Here is a 21,980-nt window from a genome sequence, read left to right on the forward strand (position 1 = left end):
TGTAAGAGCTGTAATTAAGTTGATTGAAAATTAGTTATTACAAAATGATAGAACCTCCCACTGTGAATACTTTTGGTACCTATATAAAGGTATTTGTTGTTACAGCTTATTTTTGTAATATTCATGGCAGAATCTTCTGTGTTTGTAGAACTGTAATCCATGGTTAGAAATGCAATTGCTTTCAATTAAGGTTTTAAAACGTGTATTACGGGTAAGCCCTCCAAACTGATACAGGGCAAACAAAGCGTTTTTCAAAGTTGCTTACTGCATGGTTTCTGTGGGAAGAGATTACATACAGAGATGATAATTTCTCTGCAGAGAGACTTCCAAGTTTGCCTTGGACTAAACATGGTAGAGTACTTGCAAGTGTTTGTCACTCTCCTGGTTTCCAAAGAGTACTTGTACATCCAGCGTATAAAAACAACCTCCAGTAACTTTTTTGCTTTCAGGTCCTTGTGCATGGCACATTGTCTCTGTGTGCAAGTGTTGAAAACATAATGAACAGCTACCCCCCTCAGTGCATCTCTTGTGTATAGATCAGCTGCTACAGGCAAATGTGGAGTTTGAAGAGATTAGCGAGTCTTACAAGACCAACTGAAGTGTGAAGTTCCTTAAGAGTAACAAACAGGGACTTAAAGCTAGCATTGTTTACAGGGAATAGAACTCTGAAGGGCCTTGTAGATGTAGAAGAGTGTTTCCATTAAAGAAGAAAGGAAGTACAATGATTTGAGAGTTCTCATGCTTGAGGATGGACAGACCATAGATCATCCTTGTAGGTCTTTTTAATGCATAAATGAAGTGATACTGGTGTACGGGAAGGAAAACAAATAGGTGAGTTAAGTAGGGTAGCTTTGGGAATGCTGTAAGGGAGGTATATGTATTATTTAGAAGTAATAATTGCAAGGTGTAACCCTTGGTAAGAAAGGGAAAAGGATGTGTCTACTTAAATGTGTGGGGCAGAATTACGAAGATACATAGTAGAACTTTGTGCAAAAACAGTTCAGTTAAGCCACCTGTGCTCAGGTGTTTCTTGTTGTGAAGAAGATACTGAGTGTCTTGCTACATTTATATGTTTAAGAGACTTTGGAAATGTATGTTTGCTTCATGTCATGATCTTACAGAATTGGCTAAAATAACAGATGAAGAGCATTAATGTACATAGCATGATTTTTTTTTTCTGGATTCTGTGCTATGTAGGCTATCTTCACAAAATCTGATTATAAGTTGTGATACTTAAATTCCAAAATATAGCTGAACTCTTGTGAATATTTTTTGCATGAAAAAACATTGGCAACTAAGAATACTGTGAATGACTGCTGTTATTGACTAATACAGTTCTAAGATTAAAAAACCTACTGCTACTAGAGATCGGGGTATTTTAAATTATGACTTCTGAGTTTAATTTGAAGTAGTTTTGGGAGCTTCTGGCATGAAGTGTTGGCTTCCTTGGTTTCCAGTGGTTTCTGGAGGAGTTCAGGGTCCTCACAGTAAAGCGACAGAGAACAGCTGGAGATGGAGAGCTAGCTTTTCTTTCTTATCTTAGCGACCCTCACAATAGAGGAGGACAAGAGGCTAACTGCTGATTAAATTAGTGCGGTCACTGACCAGTAGTCAGAAATAAACGGGGCTTTAGGGCAGGTACAACAGAGTGGAAGCTGCCTGGGCAACATGAATTGGAAAGAGGAAATTGCAGGGTAGGTGGAAAGAGGGAAGTCTGAGAGTAACGAAGCATAGTGAAGGGTTGAGGAAGAAGCTGAAACAGATTCTGTCTATTTAGTTACTATTAAGTGCTGGTAATGTTAAAGTAATTATTCATTACTATGAAAACCATTTCCTCAAATCAAATGAGAGTAGGCTCTCCATGAAATATGCTTTGAACACCCCACCCAACACCCAAGTGTAAAAGAGGTGATTGACTTCCCTGTCCCTTGAATGTTGTCTGTTTGGATGTTTCTGAAGGAGGTGGGGATTGGTAGTTTGTTTGTTTTTTAAGATAAATACAGTTGCTTCCAGGATCATTCACCTCTTAGAAGCTTTTACCTGGATTAAAAAAAAAAGATGGAAAAAGTAGATTCCTGTCATTTTCTAGTTTTGATAAAAGCTTTCTTTAAAGGCTTAATAGGTCCTAGTACCTTCAGGTGGGGAGAGGTTAATTTTAAGTTTGCTTTAAAAGTGGAAGTTTTAGACAGAAAGTAGCTTTATTTACTCAGTACATTTGGTGATGTTTCTGAAGTGAGTTTTTGCTGGAGCAGTTGTATAACCAATAATTGCTCTCTTTTTTTGTTATTCTGCTGTGAGTATCTCCAATGGAAAAGAAATTGGAAAGTATGTGATCATAGAATCATAGTAAAGGATATAACTTGTGTATGTACTTTTTAAATTTTGAGGTTTAGAATGTTGATGTTTAAAATAGCTTTTGAAAGTAGCTGCAGAGCTTGTTTTAAAAAGCACCGGGTGGAAGGTATAAAAAACTTTGTATTATTGATACTAGGAAATAATTATGACATTAATAGGGTGGTATTAAATGCTAAGTCTTTACGCATTTAGGTGGGTGGAGTCCTCTGTGTTTCTTTTCATGAAGTTCAAGTATCTGGTGTAGGTGGTGACGGTAAAGATGTATTGACGGGAGACTATCTGAAAAGGAAGCTGCAGCAAATGGCAATAAGCAATGCTGTTAGTTTGTAACCTATTGCTGCAGCCACTTCCCAAAATCCATCGCTTTGACAACAGGAATTTCCAATTTCACTTTCTAGTCTTAATTTGTTCTATTCACTGGTATATAAAATACAGATCTGTAAATAGGTCTTCTGAAGGTTTCCCTTTATGGTTGATCTATTTAAGGAAGCATGTATCTTTAAGTGTTTTTTAAGAACTCATATACTTAGTTTTTGGATTGCAAGTGTAATATGTTCAAGTCAGTCTGGTAAGCTTTTGTATGTGAACTTAGGTTTTTGGAAAAGGGAAAATACTAGCTATATACAAGATCTGTTAAATTTGCTTATCTTTGGTACATAAGCTAATCATAAGGGAATGATTTTTACTTAGCATCATGCTTTTTTAACGTACGCTTCTAGTCTCTGACTTTGCAGAAATGGAATATACAGCCTATTAAACTTGCACTTTTGTGTTGCTTTTCTGAAGGTGAAAAGAACCAATGAAAACTCTTAGTTTCTGATGAGCTGCCTGCTGCTAGGCCATAGTAAAGATAGCAATTTGTAAATTAGGTAGCTTTTTTTACTGGGACTACTCTGTATTGTCTAATGGCCCCCATTAAAGTTACTTCCTTAACAACTGTTTGGGACACGACCAATTTCTAAGAGGAGAAATATTGTTTATTGACAGTTTACATTTGTTTCCCCTGCTGTTTCTACCTATTCTATATAAAGTACCAAGTAAGCCAAGTATCCTTAAAACTGTGGAGAATTTGGAAGAGAAAGCTCTGCCTCTGTTTTGGCTGAGAGGAGGTGATGCTGTAATAACTTTGCTGTGGAAAATAGTAATTTAATGGCACCCAACTTGCAGCGTTAACTACATTTGCTTATGAAGTCAGGCTTTTATACAGTTTCATAGGCACTTCCAGGGAAAAACCTCTCAAGGTACAGAGATATTGTTCCTTATACAGTTCTTCAGTAAGGAAAAAAATTGTGCTGGCAGTGAAAGGCAGTTCTCGACACTGATGCTTCTAGGCTTATGCTTTGTCAGTATTTTGTTGTAGTGTAAAAATGAACCCTTTCTGAAGCTAAATGTAGCACTTGAAAAGAGAGAAGCATTTCTTGATATTGAGTAAGATTGTTATTCTCTTAATGTTGTCTCTTGAATTACGAAAGGGTTTCCAAAGTTAGTTTTACTTAACTGCAGGTGTTCCCTACTGTAACTTAAGTATTAGAAGATTCTGCTTCCTTTCTTGAAGACCCTTATAAGCTTCCTAGCTTTTAACAATAAAACTGCCCTAGAAAAAGCATATAAGTTCACTAGCTGTCCCTTTATCCCAATAGTATTTTGCTAGTAGTAAAAGAATGTTGTTTAGTTCTGGGCTTCTTTTGCTTGTTTTACACATTTTGTGCGGGTTTGCTTTTTTACTAAAGGAATACGGTTTCCCATTTGAAAGCACTAGCCTTATCATCCACAGATTTCAGGTCTAGATTTTGGCATGAACCTGTATCCCTTCAATACTTTTGCCTATTAAAAATACTAGCCAGACAAATTGTGGCTTACCAAATTTTTGCTGAAAATTTTATCCCTTTTCAGAAAACAGCTTTCTGTCTGCAGTTGTATGCTCAGGGAGTAATTGCACTGTAGGATAAAATTTTTATTTATTGGAAATTGTGTTGGAAGTGTTGCTTTGTGAAACGGTGTTTTGAAATTCATTCATCTGCTATAAGTGGAAAGTCTATGGTAATGAATATATAGGGAACAAATTTGCATCAATTTCTGAAGTGTAGGTTTCTAAAATAAATTGCTGATCCTGTAAATTTTAAACACTTTCTAAATTATTCAAAGACATCTCTTGAATCTGTTATTCTCCTATTTTCCTGCTGCACAAAGTTTTTTCTCAATGCTTGAACAGAAAGATTAAAAAAAAAAAAAAAAAAACAAACCAAAAAAAGCTCCCAAAACCCCCCAAACAATGAAATGGGCTGGAATTCTCCTACATACAGTTTTGCATCCCTCCTTTTCCTCTTGGGCAGTTTTAAATTTTTCTCCCTGCTTTCAAGCCTGTGAAGTGAGATGCGTGTTTTAAGACACAAATTTACTTGCCTACTGACTAGAAGTAGTCTCCTGGAGCAGTATTCAAGAATAATGTCTGGTTGGGAAGTCTGTCCTCCAAGTTACTGGAAAGGGAGGTAATTTTCTGAGCAGATGACTGACAAGAGACTACACTACTCACTCTTTTTATCAGGTGGGTTGAGAGATGTCTGGTAAGCTTCTGTGGCCTTGACCTATGCTTCCATGCATGCAGCAGTCTTATGTTGTGTTTGAAACAAATGGAAAACAAGAGGCCTGAAGACCTTTGATTAGGCCCCATATTCCTTACTGTGACTGCTGGAATGAGAAGAGTTGCAAAGAAACAGTATGTCAAAGTTTAATGTTGTAATTTTTTCTGCCCCTGTTTTAAAACATAACTTATTTTGTTTCTGCAGCAGAGGTATGGTAAAAATGTTAATACCCTGTTCTTGTCATCACTCAAAAACAGAGATGTAGTGCAGTATTGAAGTGCTGCATGGCAAGGCAAGCAGAAATATGAACAGTTAGTTTCCAGAGCTAAATTCCCAGTTTCTTAGGGGCAGCAGGAATTTTGAGGAGGTCTTTTTTCTGTCTAAACTTTTGTCATTAATTTCCTGATATATGTCAACTAACTGCTCTAACCTGCTGTCTTGGGTAGACATGAAATAGGTGATTCTTAGCCACTGAGTAAAGTATTTTGAGATCTTTAAGAAAACATTGTTTACATTGTATGTTTTATAGATCAAAAACTAGTTTAAAATGTGTGTAGGTTTGTTCTTGGGCCTAAGTAATAACATTTTTTTATATACAAGGAAGAAATTGTAGGATCATTCATACACTATCAGTAATTTGAGACTGAATGGCAGGTAATAAAAAACTGTCCACTAGTACAGAGCTAGTGAAGTTATGCAGAAGTGAAAATGCTAACTAATCTACAGGAACATGTAAAAGTGGTCCACTGTGTAAAAAGTTACAGGAAGGAGGGTAAGACTTCACAGAAAGTAGATAACTGTGCAGAGCAATGACTCTTAAAACAGATGTGAAGCCCATACACAATTAAGAGCATAAATACCGAGTGCAGCATTAGCCAGAAAGGACATCTGTTCAGAGGAATATCAGGTAGGACTAGGCAGATTACGTTTTAGTGCTAATGTGACAGCTACTGGAATAGTCTCTGGTTTGTTTCTCACAGTTTGGAAGGTATGCAAACCTCCAGATTTTCAGAGAAGAGGCAAGAAAATTACTGCAATCAGAACTCATGCATTAGAAGGAGAGACTTCAAGAGCTCTTGGTATAGTTACAAAGAAAATATTAAGGGCTTCTTTGAGTAATAATTACAGGGAAAAGAAATGGCATACTTACGAGTTCTTGAATGTAGCAAGCAAAGGTGAAAGATCCAGTCAGCGTAACCTAAATATTCACAAAATAGAAATTTGGCACAATTTTTAATGTTAGTAATGATTGGAGTGACTCATAGTGATGATTTTTGCAGGGGTGGAAGTTTTGAAACTGGATGACTTAAAGACAGGTTTCTAAGGCGTGTTTCCTGCAGAAACTTGAACTAGTTGATCAGAGGTCCACTGGTAGATAAAACAGTAACATGACTATTTCTAGTTTAAATGATGTAGATTAGTGGACTTCAAATTGAAAGGGATTAAAAATTGTTAATTAACTTTGTAAGTGGCACTCCTGTGATGACTTTTTTTTTTTCTCCCAAGTGGTTGATCTTGGCTCTTGGCTTGTGGGGATTATGAACCTGTGAATGTGCTTCATGTTGCATTGTAGGATTTTTGGTCATTGAGGATATGTTGTTCTGACTGCTGTTGTGGGGCAGGTAGAACTACTAGGGGTCTATTGGCAGTAGAATTAAGTATTTACAGGTGCCTGCTGCGCTGGTACAGTTTTAAGTTTTGTGTGCTTTATCGGTGCATGCTTTTCTTAGGAGCAACTGTCCTAAAAACTCTTTTTAGGATTGACTGTAATCTAGCTGACCCGATCTCTGAAATTTTTCAGAATTTATCTGCAGTTCAGTACAATTTATACCGGACTTAGTATGTAGTGTGTATTTCTTCAAAGATGGTTGCATGCTTCCACTTCAGTGTAGGCTTTTGATGTTATTCACTGATGTATATGTTTACCAGATTAGTTTTTAGTTTGTTGGCCATAACTACACAGCTTCATCTAGTTGGACAGTATCTTGAGTATTTTGAAATTGCTTTGCTGTTTTAGATTTGCAGAATTTGCATATGACAGAACATAAATGTCTTCTTAAATTTCTTGTTCTCTTTGCCAGAAGAACTTGTTACAGAAGGGTTAACATGCTTGTCTCATGCTTTTTAGAGTGCTTCACCACTCACCACCTCCCAGCATACATTTGTTTTCAAAGTTAAATTTGTTAATGTAAAAGGTGGAGAGTAATTGATAGCTTCTGTAGATAAAGATCTCTCTTTGGGGTAGAGAAATGCTGTGCTACTTAAAATTATGGTATATAGATCATGTTTATGCAGGATATTGTGAAGTTAGAGAATAATTAAACTAAAATTATTTTTTTTCCCCCCCAAAATATGGGGTTACATTTAAAAGCTGGTTTAGGTTTATCAAATTCTTCCACATCTTTTCTTCTATTTTACGACAGTTATGGTTTTAGTTTAAGTGTACTGAGAATTAAAACAGATTTAGAATCTATTTTCTCCTGAATACTGATACAGAACTTCTCACCCAACAGAAATTATTATTGTGTCTTGCAGAACTTCTTGAAGAGGTGTGTTACAGGCAGAAAGAACTTGTGACATTTATTAAATCAAGCTTTCTTTTAAATAGTCAACAGATTTTGCCAGGACAGCTTTCAAATACATAAGATAGTGAAGTCATGATACACAAGGAGTTAACCGAGTGAAACTGTAGTCAGTTTTTTTTCTTGCGTCCATATGAAGTCTGCTGACCTATCGGGATATTTGTCTTGTAATTCATTGTGACCGTAAAGGAAGCAGAGAGGCTAATTGGACATAGGATGAGGGCTTGACAGTGACATCTGGTTCCTTGCTATCCACTTTTTCCTATCCTTAGCTTTAGCTCTGGCTGTGTATGTGAGAAACACATCTGGACTTAGTGACTAAGATGGCTACAGGATGAGATGAGAAGCAGGATAAACTAGGTTACTATAAAGACTAAACCAGTTCTGTTTTAAATCTTAAATAAGCCAATATTCAATGGAAATTGGTCGCAGATCCTTTCTACAGTAACTTTACTAAAATGTTGAATAATAGTAATAATAATAAAGCCTGATCATGGTTGAATAAGTACAGCTTCTTACTGTGGAGAAAATATAAGGGAATTTTAAAGAAATTTGTAAAATTATGTTTCCCTATTCTTTAAATACTTGTGATATTTTTTTTTAACATGCAGAAAAAGCTGTATGTTATAAAAACATTATGTCATTTTGTATGTTTATGTATTTGGTTAGAAAAGGTTAGCTGCATGTGTTTGCTCAGTTCATACCTCCTCTGGCGTTAGGAGGCAGTGGTTGAAGGCATATGATTTTGTGGCTCAGGAGATTCCTACTATAAAATCAGTGTGGGTTGTTGGTTTTTGTTTGGGGTTTTTTTGTGGGTCCAGTTCACTTGATACCATGAAATTCCTTTTTACCATTTTCTTACTTTAAGAGAGTTGGCATAAAAGTGTAAATGAAAATGGCTCATCTGTGCCTCCCCATGGGCAGGTGATTAAAACCCCAAAAGCTGCCGTGTTTATGTGTGGAAGAACAGAGCTTGGGGGTGCATCTCCTTTTATGTGTGTATAGAGCTTTGCTAACGGAATAGAAGTTCCCATCTAGTGGGTCCTGGAAGGGGAATGATGTTGGATCACTTTGGTAAATTAAGAGGAAGAAAATTTATCTAGCTGTGTCATTTTTGTATGTGTTTTTTAATCCCAAATACTATGCATCTTGAATTCACTACTACTTGCTGTTTTCCTTTGAAGATCGTCCTTCAAAACTAGCACTGTCATTAGTCCATACAGTTGTTTTTTTCTGAGAAGCTGCCTACCAGAAAAAATCTTGTGAAAAGATAAACTGTGAATATGCTCATTAATTTCTGCAGAAACAAAATGCAGTCAGCTAATATTTAGAATGTTTTTACTAGAAGAAGTATATTTTAACTAACTTTATTTCTGGCCTGTTATAGTGAAGTAAGAGATTCAAATTTACTCTGTAACTGTCTGTAAAGATTTGAGATTCAGTGATTTTGGTTTTGACAGTAGTGCTCTTTAATCTGCTTATGCCATGAATCTGAAGATCAGCCTTTTTGTTAAAAGGAAACAGATTTTGGAAAAATATCCATAGAAATGGGCATGTTAATATTAGACTTTATTAGATTCAAACTAAGTTATTGTGTTAAATTGCCAGTATTGGTGCTTTCTTATAGAAAAGATCTCAGCATAGTTAAACTTATCAAAAAAATCCCTCCTGCCCCTTTTTCAAACCTGTTACATCTGTTGTTGTAACAATTCACCATCCCCAGTAAGATTATATTTTAAGCTTATCTTTTTGGAAGAGAAGCGTTCTAAATTTCACCGTATTATCATAGAAATCGATACATTTAGGCATGTCGGGCTTTCTGAAAATATTTTTAAGAAGCAATATTTACAGCTCCATCCCCATTAAACATTTTAGTTCCTCTCCCTTGGTTTCCTACCTCTTTGAAATATCATGCTGTTCTATGTCCTCCAAAGCAACAGTCTTCCTCAGTGCTTTCTTAGGTAGATTTGTAACTGAGTTTGTTACAGTAACAGTTATAAATTTTTCATATCAATAGCAAAAATGGGAAAAGGAAATTATGGTCTGCCTTGCTGCTCTCTTGTTCTTTCAAACATACCTATTCACTCCCAAATGTGGAAAAAACCCAAATAATACTTTTTTTTAAATTAAGGCATATAATAATAAATAATGCACATTTGTGCATAAACTCTTCTGTACAAATTACCTTTTTTTCTGCTGTGTTTATTTTGCATAATCATGTTCTTCAGGATGATGGTGTGTTTGCGTTGGGTGTCCCCCATGAATAACATCAGCTCTCTTCTAGTTCAGTAGCTTGAGTAGTTTCCTCATTAAGACACCTGCAGCTGACAGGTTAACACAGACTTAATTTTCAAAACCGCTCATTTCTTTTGAAAGAATACTCTTTCTACTTGATTTAATATGAGAAATAATATGATCCTCTTCAAACTCAAGTAGTGTGAAGTTCACCTCTCTTACTGGCAAAACACTGCCTATACTAATGATTGCAGTTTCTCTATAGTCCTTTTGAGAGTATTTACTTAACTGGGGAAATAAAATGAGATACTCAGGCAACCAGACAATTGTAAAATAGATTTTCAGTTTGTAAGCATAACATTAGCTATTGTAGAGAGGCATATTTTCCTCTAGTAAGGAAATTCCAGGAAAGACCGGTTGAATTTTAAGCACGTATTTAAGAATTATTTAATGGGAAAAGGGAAGAATTGTCTTGTCGCCTACTGTGCTTTAGATATTTGAAAACCCTATTGCGCAATACCTTTATTAAGCCATGCTAAACATCCAGTCTGAAACTAAGGCTGTGAATCCATTGTACTAAAACCGGGACACTATATATATAAATCCTCAGGTGGATCCTTGCTGCCCCCTGCCCTGAGCCAGCATTCCTTTTTTTAATGAAAAACTTCTGTGTGGCAGTTTGATTTGACTTGTTTTTTTCAGAATGTTATTAGCGTCTCTTCTTTTCTGAAACAATATATATAACAGTATATTTCTATACTGTAATAAATATATATGTGGTATAACATGTCATGCACTGAAAGACTAGTTTATCTAAGCCTAATCATTTCACAGGTTGTCATGTAAAAGTTTATTGAGCAACTGCTGCTTCGAGTGGTAAATATTTTCAAGTTAACTTGCTCAATTGTGATGAGTTACTAAAAATTTCATGGACATTGCTGTAGTCTGAGAAGGGAAGCAAAGGAAGCAAAGTTCTCTTCAACTGGCAAATATTAATGGCACTTAAGCAGTGATCCTGTACTGAAGTGGAGTTTGTTTCTTGCCAGATATGGCTATTAAGTAACTGGAGGACGAATAAGGCTTTCTTGTGTTATTCTAAAAATAGAACTGAATGAGACAAAATTGTGCAAATGTTTGGAGGGTAGTAAAATTCGATGTGTCTTGAGATACAAATTTGAAATAATGTGGCTTACAGATAATATTTTTAAGGCACATTTAAGAAGGGAGATATACAGTGTCTTTTTATGTTGTTGCTTTTTTTTTTTTTTAAATGTGGTTAGGCATTAATTCCACCACAGCCTTTTTATTAAGGATATAAGTGTGATAGTTATGTCTGTAACTAACCTTTTTGCAGGATTTCAGTAGTGTTTTGTAATAGAGACTCCTTTTCTAATCTTTCTGCAACACCGCGTGCTTGTAGAGTTGCTGCACGTGAAATGGTGCACGCTCAATTGAAACGAAGGAAACTTTTAAGATGGAATTAAGGTTGCAAGCATTTGTCACTGCATAGCACTACCTATGTTCAGAAGAATCTGCAACTTCATCTTCCTTATTTTAAACTGAGTAATGGAAACTTTCATGCAAGTTCATTTGTAAGTAATATTGTGTTCACAGAATCTTCTGCTTAAAGTTCTTTGTCCCCAATAAACTAGCCCCAAAATATTAAAAGAAAATTGAGAGTTGCTAAACAACAAGCCTTGCTCTTTTTTTTAATCTTTGCTCAGAGGGTTTTGTCAGGGAGATTAAGTTATCATAGCTTGCTTAATTGGTTGGAGCTTCTGAGTGGGAGTACTAATTTGGTGCTGCTGATAAATAGAAAATGGAGGAGTTGTCTCAGCCGTATTCTGGCCGCTGTGGGGTTTTTCTTTTTCCTCCTTTGCAAGCAGAAATTGTTTTGTAAGACTTCTGTCTTTATTCAAACTCCTGTCAGTGATGACCAGTTTATGGTGTATCAGTCCTTCATAGTATTACTCTGCTGTTTGCAACCTTTAAACATAGGAAACTCAGTTTTTGGAGAGTGTCTGCGCTTAAACAATTTCTGTCTTACATCACTGATGTGTATGTTGTTAAAAATCAGTGTTTCTTCCAGTGTATATTTTTTTGTTCTTTGGGAAGCTGCTTGAATGAAAAGTAATAATTGTGACACACACACCCCTCCACAAAGTTAAGGGTTTTATTTATCCAATTTTAGTAACCCCTCAAGCCTAATTTTCAGAAAGCATTTGAGCATGTGCCTATTGGTAATAATTTAAAAATACCCCAGATGACTAATACACTTTTTTTAGAAATGGCGTGAGCTCTCTGTGTTTCCCTTTTCTTGGGTTTTGAGAGAAATTCCAAATTTACAGAGTTTTATCTACTGACCTTTAATGTGTATGAGCGATAGCAGAAATAGAGATTCAGGGGATCTGACAGAAGTGAAATGTTTTTTTGTTTGATGTGCACTGAATATACTTCTGTGTACACTGTTTTCTATTAAAGCTAACAGTTTCTGTCTTTGTGGTAACTGCTTATTATCAGGTGCTTAGCCATAAAATTAGTTTCTACTTATGTGACCCAGTTTAAAAACCTTTATGTACTTTATTTGACCTAACCTGAAATCCTGTTCACACCTTCCTTGCTGTATTTATGTAGGGGAGCTGTTACCTTTTGAAGGAGGTATTGGACCAGTCTGAGGCACAAACCAGTGGCAGACAGTCTTTTGCTTACTCTGAGGTGATTAGGATTGTGGAAGTATTGTTGCCTGAGGTAGGATAGTGCATCGTTGCAGTGCTGTTAGAATTCCATTACCAAACTTGAGTCTCTTAGTACTGTATTACAGGCTGTTCGTGGGATGGCTGTTCATTTGAGTTTCATGGTATGTTTCTGGGGAGGGCTTGGAAGGGGGAAATTCAGTCTATTGCTCATATGCTTTGATGATCCACACCAGAGTTAAGACAGCATCATTATTAGTTCGTGGTAAGGATTCTAGAGCTGTCAGTTTAACACTTCTTGTTCTGCATACCATAAGAATTAAAAAGCCTCTTTCTGTACAAAGCTTTTATTTGGGGGCAGAAGAACATCTCTTGTGCACTCCCGTACACTGTGTTAGAGATGTATGTGTTCTCTGAGCTACAGTCAAGAATGAAAGCATAGTTTGGCTTTATTCTCTACCTCTAGTTTCTTTTCAGAGGAATGTCCTACTCCACTTAATACAAATGGGGTAATATTAGTAAGTGTTGCAAGATTAAAAAGACTCTAAAATTGACTGTCATCAGTGATACTGTAAGCAGGGAGTTTGTTTTTTATTTAATACATTGAGATCGTCTGGGTTCATGAGCTAGAGAGTTAGGAATATGACTCTGTTGCTGAAGTTCATGGTTCTTTTTCATATTTTCCATGGGTAAAAGTGCTTAAGCTGCTTTTTCAAGTCGATTGATCTCAAAGTAGGTGGCTTAGAGATGTTAAGCAACGTTGAGGATGTTGCTAGCGTTTTTGTTTTTTAATTAGGTGACCTGAACCCAAAGGGAGGAAATAGCAAATGTAAATCTGAAGAATTTGTTGTGCATCTATAGTTCTTATTTTCATGTAAATTCAACTTGTATATTTTAATTTGTTTAAAAACATCTACTTTAGTAACCTTTGGGTCTTTCTAAGGTGTTCTTTTCAGAAAGGTTTAGAAGCTGCTTGGAACTTGCCTTAATTTAGGAAAAACAGGCAAATTCTTTCAAATTATATTGCTTACTGCTCTTCAGAAATGAAGAATAAACGTTTTTACACTGATGGTGAAATTATTTCTCCAGTCTTTTGCTTATTTTTGTTTTAATGGTTGAGATATCAAGAAAACTGCCAATATACTGGTTTTCTTCGAAGAAGGTGGTTGTCGGGGATTTGTGCAGAGTGTGGTGGAAATGCGTGCTTCATCCCTTAGGCTTTTTCAAAGGATGTGACGTGGGACATTCGAGTATTGGATCTTTCAGAAACTCAGTTGATTCAGTGAACCTGATCATTTTCTAAGTTATGTATAAGTTGGAAAGTGATGTCTCACTGCTTCTGGGAGGTGGGCTAAGGGGAGGAAGAAAACTACCCCAACCCCAAAATTATTAAATTATTTTGCTGTAGCTGTGGCAAGGAAATGGTTACAACCATTTAGACTGAAATACAGCCCTAAGAAAACATTCTGCCTGTTAGCTGTTGGAGTAGTAAACCACTGGATTGTTATGTGGGAACTCAGAACTGTGAATTTCATTTGAGCCGTTTTATTCCTGCCTTTTGTTTTCCCTTTAGATGGCTAGATAACTGGTTTTCTCTGTAGAGCTGTTTGTACTGTTTCCCTAAAATTAAACTTTTTTCTGAAATTCATTGGGAAGATCTAATTAAAAATAAAATGTAAGCAGAAGACAGCGAAATAGCAAACAACTGTTACATTAAGCAATGTGTAAGATAAAATTTGAAGCTAATCTTTTTCATTTTAAGAATCAGTAATATCTTGGTGTTCTTTGAGTGCTTCATTAGTAAAACAGAACGAGTCCTTGACTTTCATTGGTTTACTGCTCCTGGCTTTTCTGTCTTGAGGTGTCACTTTCTTACTACTATTTCAGAAGAAAAATTCTATTATGAAGAAAACTCTATGCCTACAGTATCATTTTCATCCCCTATTGGTCTTTTGTCCCACTCCATATATGTGTGACTCTTGGTCTATTGATACTAACCTTTTGAACGAATTTCCATGAAATTTTTTGTTAATGGTAACTTGGAGAAAAAGATGAAAACTTCTATACACTGGGACAATTATCCTGTGAATCAAACATTACAAAACAGCAAGATTTTCCTGTCCTGTGTAGGAGATACAGCAGGAGAGGAGGGCAGGGGAGGAAACGAGGCTTTTTAAGCTCCTTTGCTCATAGAGCTACTTGTTGACTGGTATAAAGCATTTATTTTGGGGGGCATAATGAGTATGTAATTGGGCAGTTGTGGAGTACAGTGATCAGGCTAGATTTTCTTTCTTTTGGCAAAGCACTGTGCATTCAACTGAATTTCTGGAAAACGTTACTGCGCAGTTGGTGTATTCTCTGAGGCCTTTGCTCTGCTAGAAAAATGGCAAGTTTTTATGCTTTTAGTTGCCTATGGAAGGCAGCCATATTTCATTTCAATACAGCAGGCCACATAAAAATGCAGTGAAGAAAAATTGTGTTTTGTCTTACTAGTTTTACATGTGGCAAATAAAAATGGCCATGATAGGCTGTTCAGTTACTGCTGAGACGTTGGGTATTGTGTTCCTATTGTGTTACGTTTTTTCATCCCATATGCAGAACTTTGGAAAGTGTTCTGTGTGAAGACTTGCACTGAAGTAACAAAAGATGTCCGTTGAAATATGCTTTAGACATTTTAATTTAGGCTTATCCTAGATACATTCTTACCATTTTCACTGTTTAAATAGGTCTTTATTTATCTCTATAAAATACCACTACCATAAACTGTCTTGTTGTTAAGTCTTCTTTGTTAACAAATAATTAGTGGCTGTCAGTTGTGCAGTATTCTGTTGAGGAGGTTCAAGTTCTAATATTGTCTCTAGTTTAATGAATTTGATTGCATATTAGCTAAGAGGTGGAACGTGGTGTCATTGAACAGTATGTATAGAGTTGAAACAAGAGGAGTGAACTTCCTTGCTTTTCTGCTGCCCAGTGTTTCTCCCCATATGCCTGGTTTCTTGGCACAGAAAAGATGCCTCTCTTAGAGACCTTCCTGAAACCCTGTTCCCTCTGGATGGAGTGAGGAGGAGGATTGCCTTTGAGTTCAAGTTATAGCACTGATCATTGCTAGGGAGCATTTGTAAACTTTTCTTTGTGTTACCTACATTAGTACTTTTTGTTATGGACAGAAGGAGAATTAGGATATTAACAAGGTATTTGTCTGACTGAAAAGGAAACATATATGCTCTACTATGTTGGACTGTATAAAGTTAACTATTGTAGAGTGCAACACTATACTATACTTCTGCAAATACTGTAATTCTACTATTTGTGCCTGGCTAAAACCTTGTGTGTGAGTGGAGGCGTGTGAACTTGTTTACTATCTAATTTCTCAGTGTGTGTTTGTTTGAAGAGGACGAAAAATAGCTTGCTTTTTTTTTTACCGTTTGCTGATCTGGATTGTAGTTTATCCTTTGAAGATAACTAATGTGTCTCAGTGTTCTGATTAGTGCATTTCAGCTGGAGATTTTATGGTTATGATACTGTACAATATTATGAGCTACAAAGAGTTTTAATTAGGCTAAGCCACTTGGATGCCAGAGGATGGTGTGAAATGGCACGGTGATGTATTTCACTCTAATCAAGCAGCAAGAAAATTTATTTTAGCTGGTTGTAAACGGATGCTGTATTTCCTAGTATAAGTGTATAGGTTCTGGAAGGGAAACAGTTTCAGCTTGTTCTTGAAAGATGGCAGGGGAGAAGGGAGAGAAATCAGTTGCTTTATTAGAGCAGTCTGTTCCTTAGCTAACTCAGAATTTCAACTTTTCTTAATTTCACAGTGTTGAAGTGGTGTAAATAGAGACATGAGTTAAATGTGATAATTACTTGAGAAAGTTGACTATGTTGCAAAATGGAATTTCACCCTATGTTTTTTCTGTTTTCCAACTCCAGCGTAGTGTTGATGCCTCTTTGCAGTTCAAACTGTCTCTAGGATTCAGGAGTTTGGATCTAGAAACTACTTAGAAAAATGTTATTACAGTGAGTCTTGGCGTGGCAGAATCTCAAATCTGTAGTAGGCATAAGCGATGGCCTCGTTTTTGAATTAGTTCCCAGAACCATGCTTTTTGTGCTTTTTGCTGATCTTCATGCATTAGTGACTTTCATGATGTGATTTTCATTTGAAAGACTTGAAGACAGTTATGATAATTTAACCTTGACTCTGACCTGTCCTATGACCGGTTCATCACTAGAGATAGTGTTAGTGAAGGCTTGCTCACATTGTCGCACCACTACAGTTTTATGTAACTGCAGTGCTGATGCCCTTCTTGGCCATCTTCCAGCTAGGAGTAGCTCCTTCCAGATTTAACTACTTCCAAAATAATGATTAATTTGAGGAAAGTCACAGTGATGGTGCAGTAAATGCTTCCACGGGGAGTTCTGTAACTGAATTGGAGGATTTATAGCACAATATGAATTTCCCTATGGTGCATAAAAGATGTATATTTGCAATTGCTAAATCTTAAGGTATGCTAATGAGCATTTTAAAAACAAGTCTTTTTATCCCTCTTTCTTGAAGAAAGTGGAGCTAGTAAGAAAGTCTAAGAGGAAAGGGTGAGAAGTGCTATAAGGGAATGTCTCAAGGCACAGTAGTGTGCTGTCTACCTTATCAGGGCTGTTTCTGGGATATGCACTAATCTTAGTGATCCTGTTCTCATTATCTACTTTGCCAGGCATGCAGCTGGGAGACCCAGAGCTGATTGCAAGTTACAGCCACCTTAAAATGGCTTAGGGTTAGGCTTTGCTAATGGTGAAAGCTAGCATGCAAGTACGGGGAACCCTCCTTCCTTTTAGAGATAGACCTCCACTTGTGGATTGCTCTGCATACAATTTTAACTTGGTGGCCTTTTAAAGATCTGAAGCAACTTTCCTTGGTAACCTGAGCTGTCAACGCTGGGTTGCCAGAATTCCTAGGTGACTGCTGTGCAGGTATATACCTTTTTATACTGAGGCAGTAAAGTTTTAGTATGTGGTTAATATGGTGATATGGTTTTGGTGTTTACATATGATCTTTAAGCCCTTAACTTGTATGAAGTGCCTAAAACTCTTGTTCTCCAGAGCATCATTGCTTTGGTCTTGGAAGCTTCCCAACAGCAAACATCAGTTTGGCAGCTCTTTCATATGCTCATTCCCTTGAAGTTCAGGTACTGATCCAGATGTAAAGCAGTATTATGCATCAAATAAAATGGAGGTATGGGGGTGAACCTGTGCCTGTAATTGTCCTAGACACCATCAGGTATGTATTTATGGTTGCCCCTTGTAAAAGCCCATGTAGCTATTCCTGGCTACCTGGGCAATCAGTATTGCTGGAGCAGCTATGATCACTTTTTATGCAGCTGAGGCCAGCTCAGGTAGGGCAGGATCCCTGATTCAGGGCAAGCCCATGGGTGTGCAGTCTGGGAGTTCTGCTAGGAGGGCTGCAGCTCAGTGCAGAGAGGCCCAGGGCCTCCTTATGATGAAACTGCTGCATAGTAGGCGTTTCTACTACTCGGCCAGCTGTAGGTGGGTGTGACAGCTGCAGCTGCTGATACTCTGAGGTGCTTTGTGACTCAGTACTGGAGCTGAGAACCAGGGCGGCGGGGATGCTGCTGAGCTGTTAGACCATGAGGGGGCTGAAAGTCTGCTCAGTGAGTTTCGGGGGTTTGTTTATGGGTTGGATAGAATTGGCTTTAACGGGCTATATTGGTTTAATACATATGTTGTTGGCTCTTATTCATGGTTGGAAAATGCATAGATTAGATTCGCTATGGTGGTGATTTAGACCACTGCAATATTTAAAAATCACCAACTATGTCTTGAGTATGCTGAACAAAGTGTAGTGTTAGTGCATCCATGGTACAGGATTACAGTAAATTAACTACATTGGTGTTTTCTGAAGTTTTGAAGTGACTAATATCAAACTGTTCACACAAGCCATCTGGTAAATTTTCATCTTGTTTTTTCCTTTAAAAAGGGAGACAATTAGTTCATTTCTACTATGAAGCAAATATGTTTGCATTAAGCAATTTACAGAAATAGATGAAGAAATTCAATGATTTTATCTCAGTAATGTTTGGGAAGGGAATAGTGAATAAATAAAGACTTAACAGAATGATTAATATAAAAATATTAAGCAGCTATCTCACTCCATAACCAGGGTCTAAAAAAAAAAAAAATTAAGACTGTTGGTGTGACTGATTGAGGAGTCCTGTCTTGTAACTATAACATAATTCTTGCATACCTTTAGGGGAACTAAATGTGCCTGTCATTGTAAATTTATATTAAAGTCTAAATTCTAGAATCTTCTAATGTACTTAACATGTAAAGTCACATCATTCACTAGAAGCTCAGTGTTTTTGTTGTTTTTCATGTGCATCACATGTATGTGATGTGGTGGTATTGCTTTGACAAGCTTAAGTTACCCCAGAAGTAAGTGATTCCACCTGGCTCTGAGCATGCAAGATACTTCTGGTGTAGGACTAATTGTCTTGCTTTTGGAAGGCTTTATTTGAGGACAAGGTTTTTTACTTTTTTTTTTTTTTAACCCCAGATCTGTAAACAAAATGACATATGAGTTTAGTGAAAACAGTATAGGAAAAGGTTCAGAGCTACCGACAGTTCAGGTTGCAATAACTCGTGTGTGCAAATCGGCCTTTAACCTTTGTAGGTCACTAAACAGATCAGTCATGGTGTACCTCTTTGCTTTTGTGATGAACTATTTTTCTAACCTGCAGGGTTAGAAGAGGGGAGGAAGAAGTTTGAAACGGTAACTTGTGTAGTCAGAAGGCTCAGAAGAGAGAAATTGCATTATAATCTCCCCTCTTCTGCAGTGAGCTGGGCCATCTTGTCTAGACTGTGCTCTTCCTAGAAAGATTAGACTAGATGATCCCTGAAGTCCCTTCCAACCTGTGATTATGTGATTTAGTCATCTTCTGAGTGTGTGACTTTCAGAATACTTAAAAAAAAAAAATATTTTTAATGGCTCCATTCACTCCCAGCTGTCGGTCCACTATCAGCAGCCTGTTCTTTATTGTTGTTGCCTGTAAGATACAGCCTTTGCCAAGTGCTTTGCAAAGCACTTTGACTTCATATTCAGATCACTATGCAGTACGTGAAGCTAGCGGTACCTAATGTAGTATCCCTTGGTATTTAGAAAGTTCTCAGTAGGCAGAGGGGAAAAAAAAAGGCGGGGAGAGTGTTGTATTTGAAATATCTAGGTTTTTCCCTGAAATGTGTAAGAAAATTACTTTTCTTAGTTTGGTGTGATTTATGTGAATATTTAGAACTTAGGAAAGGGTAATCACATAAAGAAGAATGGAAGAGTTTTTACTTGCTTAGAGGTTTTTGAGCAATAGGAAGCCTTAAGAGCAGGACATTTAAAATAAGATTGTGAAGGGTTTAATGGATGGCCTTCCTCAATTGTAATTAGAACTGTTCAGGTGTAATTGGTGACTTGAGCTTAGGCACAAATATAGATGTAAAAGGTGTGGAAAATTACCTCCCTTCTCATTTCCCAGCTGTTCTTTTGTGTTCAAGTGTTTTCATGTTGAGGAAGAAAATCAGTTTACCTGAGAAGCGGATGTTAGGGAGGCCAGAAGCAGGTGGTGGTTTGGGGAGTACTGCTTTTGGTATTGTAGATGTCAGTACCTACATTGCAGAGACTGAGGTGTGGGAAAATTAGTTTCATCTATACGCATAAACAGGAATAGTTACCTAGAACCAGTTGCAAGTAGTCTCAAAAGGGTTAAGAAAACAGCATTGCTCCAGTGAACTTAAAACCTGATTTAGTGTATCTGTGTAGGCTGTTGATAAACCTATTTAAACTTAATGTTGAAGAGAAAATGTCTCGTAATTTCTGAATTGATATGTTAGGATACCTCCAACCATGCAATATATAAAGGCCACTTGTTTGTTTGCAGCGGAATAAAGTTTGAGAGTTAAGACCAGTGAAGGGACATCCTGCATTATTGTAACTAGAAAGGCAAAGCGAGCTTTACACTGTGTGGAAAAAACCAAATATGCATATGATCTCCTGAAACACTTCTGTGTCTAACCTATGCTGTGGTCCAGGCTGTGGACAACTAGCTTCTCCCCTCTCCCTTCCCCTTCCACCTCCTTAAAATGCAGATTGTTGATTTCTTTGAAAACATACATGGTGAACTGTCTGTCTTTTCTTCTTTAGGGACCAGTTATTCTCCACAAGAAAATTCACATAACCACAGTGCTCTTCATAGTTCAAATTCACATTCTTCTAATCCCAGCAATAATCCAAGCAAAACTTCTGATGCAGTGAGTATTTGTGCTTGGTATTCATCCCTGTGTTAACCCAGTCATACACTCTACGTTTTCATCATTTTGTCTAAAACAGGTGGCATGTACATTACCTGCTTCATTGAGTTTTCCAGGATCAGTCTTTATTTTATAAACACTTTGTAAGCCCAAGCTGCGGTTTTTATATGTTGTAAAACTATTCTAATTGATAATCATTACAGCTTTGAGGTACCTGTTTTGAATTTTAAAATACTAGATTATTTAAATTAAGTAGGTACACAGAAATATTTGCCATGAACTTTGGTAAATCTGGAGAAGACAGTATGATTTTACTTATTTCAGAAGCATTCACATTTTGAATTTTAGTCACTTGTATTATCCAAGTTTTAGTAGCTAGGGTGGTGTTTCCTAAAAATTGCACTGCAAACAGAATAAATTAATTTGTGAAGTACAGAAAATTTTATAAAGATAATGTGTTTTTAAGGTGCAGAAAACTAATGTTATCAATATTTATATTACTGTATCTCACTGAACATACTGTTAGATATTGTTTCAGGGTCGATAGGAATAAACCAGAGGAAACTATTGCAGAATGCAACAGGAGCGAAGTGGTCACATCTTTAAACTATCAAAATGAAACAGGCGTTTAGAGATGGTATAAATGGAAAGCCATGATATGGGTGCCTATGAGGATGCCATGTAGTTTTTTAAATGGTGGAAGTTTCTAATTTTGTATATTACAACTTTCAAGTACTCCTTTGTCCCAACACTGTTTGTATTTTAAAGGCTTATGATTCTGCGGATGATTGGTCTGAACACATCAGCTCTTCAGGCAAAAAATACTACTACAACTGCCGAACAGAAGTTTCACAATGGGAAAAACCAAAAGAGTGGCTCGAAAGGTATATGTGTGTGTCTGTTTTCATTGTATAAAGAACAAACATTCTTGAAGCTCATTTAAGAGCAGTTGAGCTTATCTAATAGATTACTGCTATAAAAGATTGTGGTCCAAGTCTACTGTGTTCCTACCCTTACCATGGCCTCTGGCACCTCTTTTATCCTTTGATGATCCAGAGTGGGAGGTGGAAGTATGGTTGGTATGGTTTTTGGTTTTTTTGGTGGGGTGGGTTTTTCGTGTTTTCTTTTGGTTTGGGTTTTTGCGGAGGGGGGTTGGGGGTGGGGTGGTTTGAGTTCGGGGATTTTTTTTGGTGGGGTGGTGTTTTTGGGTGTTTGGGGGTTTTTTATTT

General features: G+C 36.9%; 1 protein-coding gene across 7 annotated transcripts in view; it reads left to right on the forward strand.

Moving 5' to 3' along the window:
• WAC (WW domain containing adaptor with coiled-coil) overlaps positions 1–21,980 on the forward strand; it is a 59,904-nt gene that overhangs the window by 4,678 nt on the left and 33,246 nt on the right. For all 7 annotated transcript variants that reach the window (XM_064444871.1, XM_064444872.1, XM_064444874.1 and 4 more), the window contains 2 exons: positions 20,645–20,751; positions 21,520–21,635. In XM_064444871.1, coding sequence (XP_064300941.1) covers positions 20,645–20,751; positions 21,520–21,635 — 223 coding nt within the window. The remainder of the gene's footprint in view (positions 1–20,644; positions 20,752–21,519; positions 21,636–21,980) is intronic.

Source organism: Phalacrocorax carbo, chromosome 2, assembly GCF_963921805.1.
Source record: "Phalacrocorax carbo chromosome 2, bPhaCar2.1, whole genome shotgun sequence".
NCBI lineage: Eukaryota > Metazoa > Chordata > Aves > Suliformes > Phalacrocoracidae > Phalacrocorax > Phalacrocorax carbo.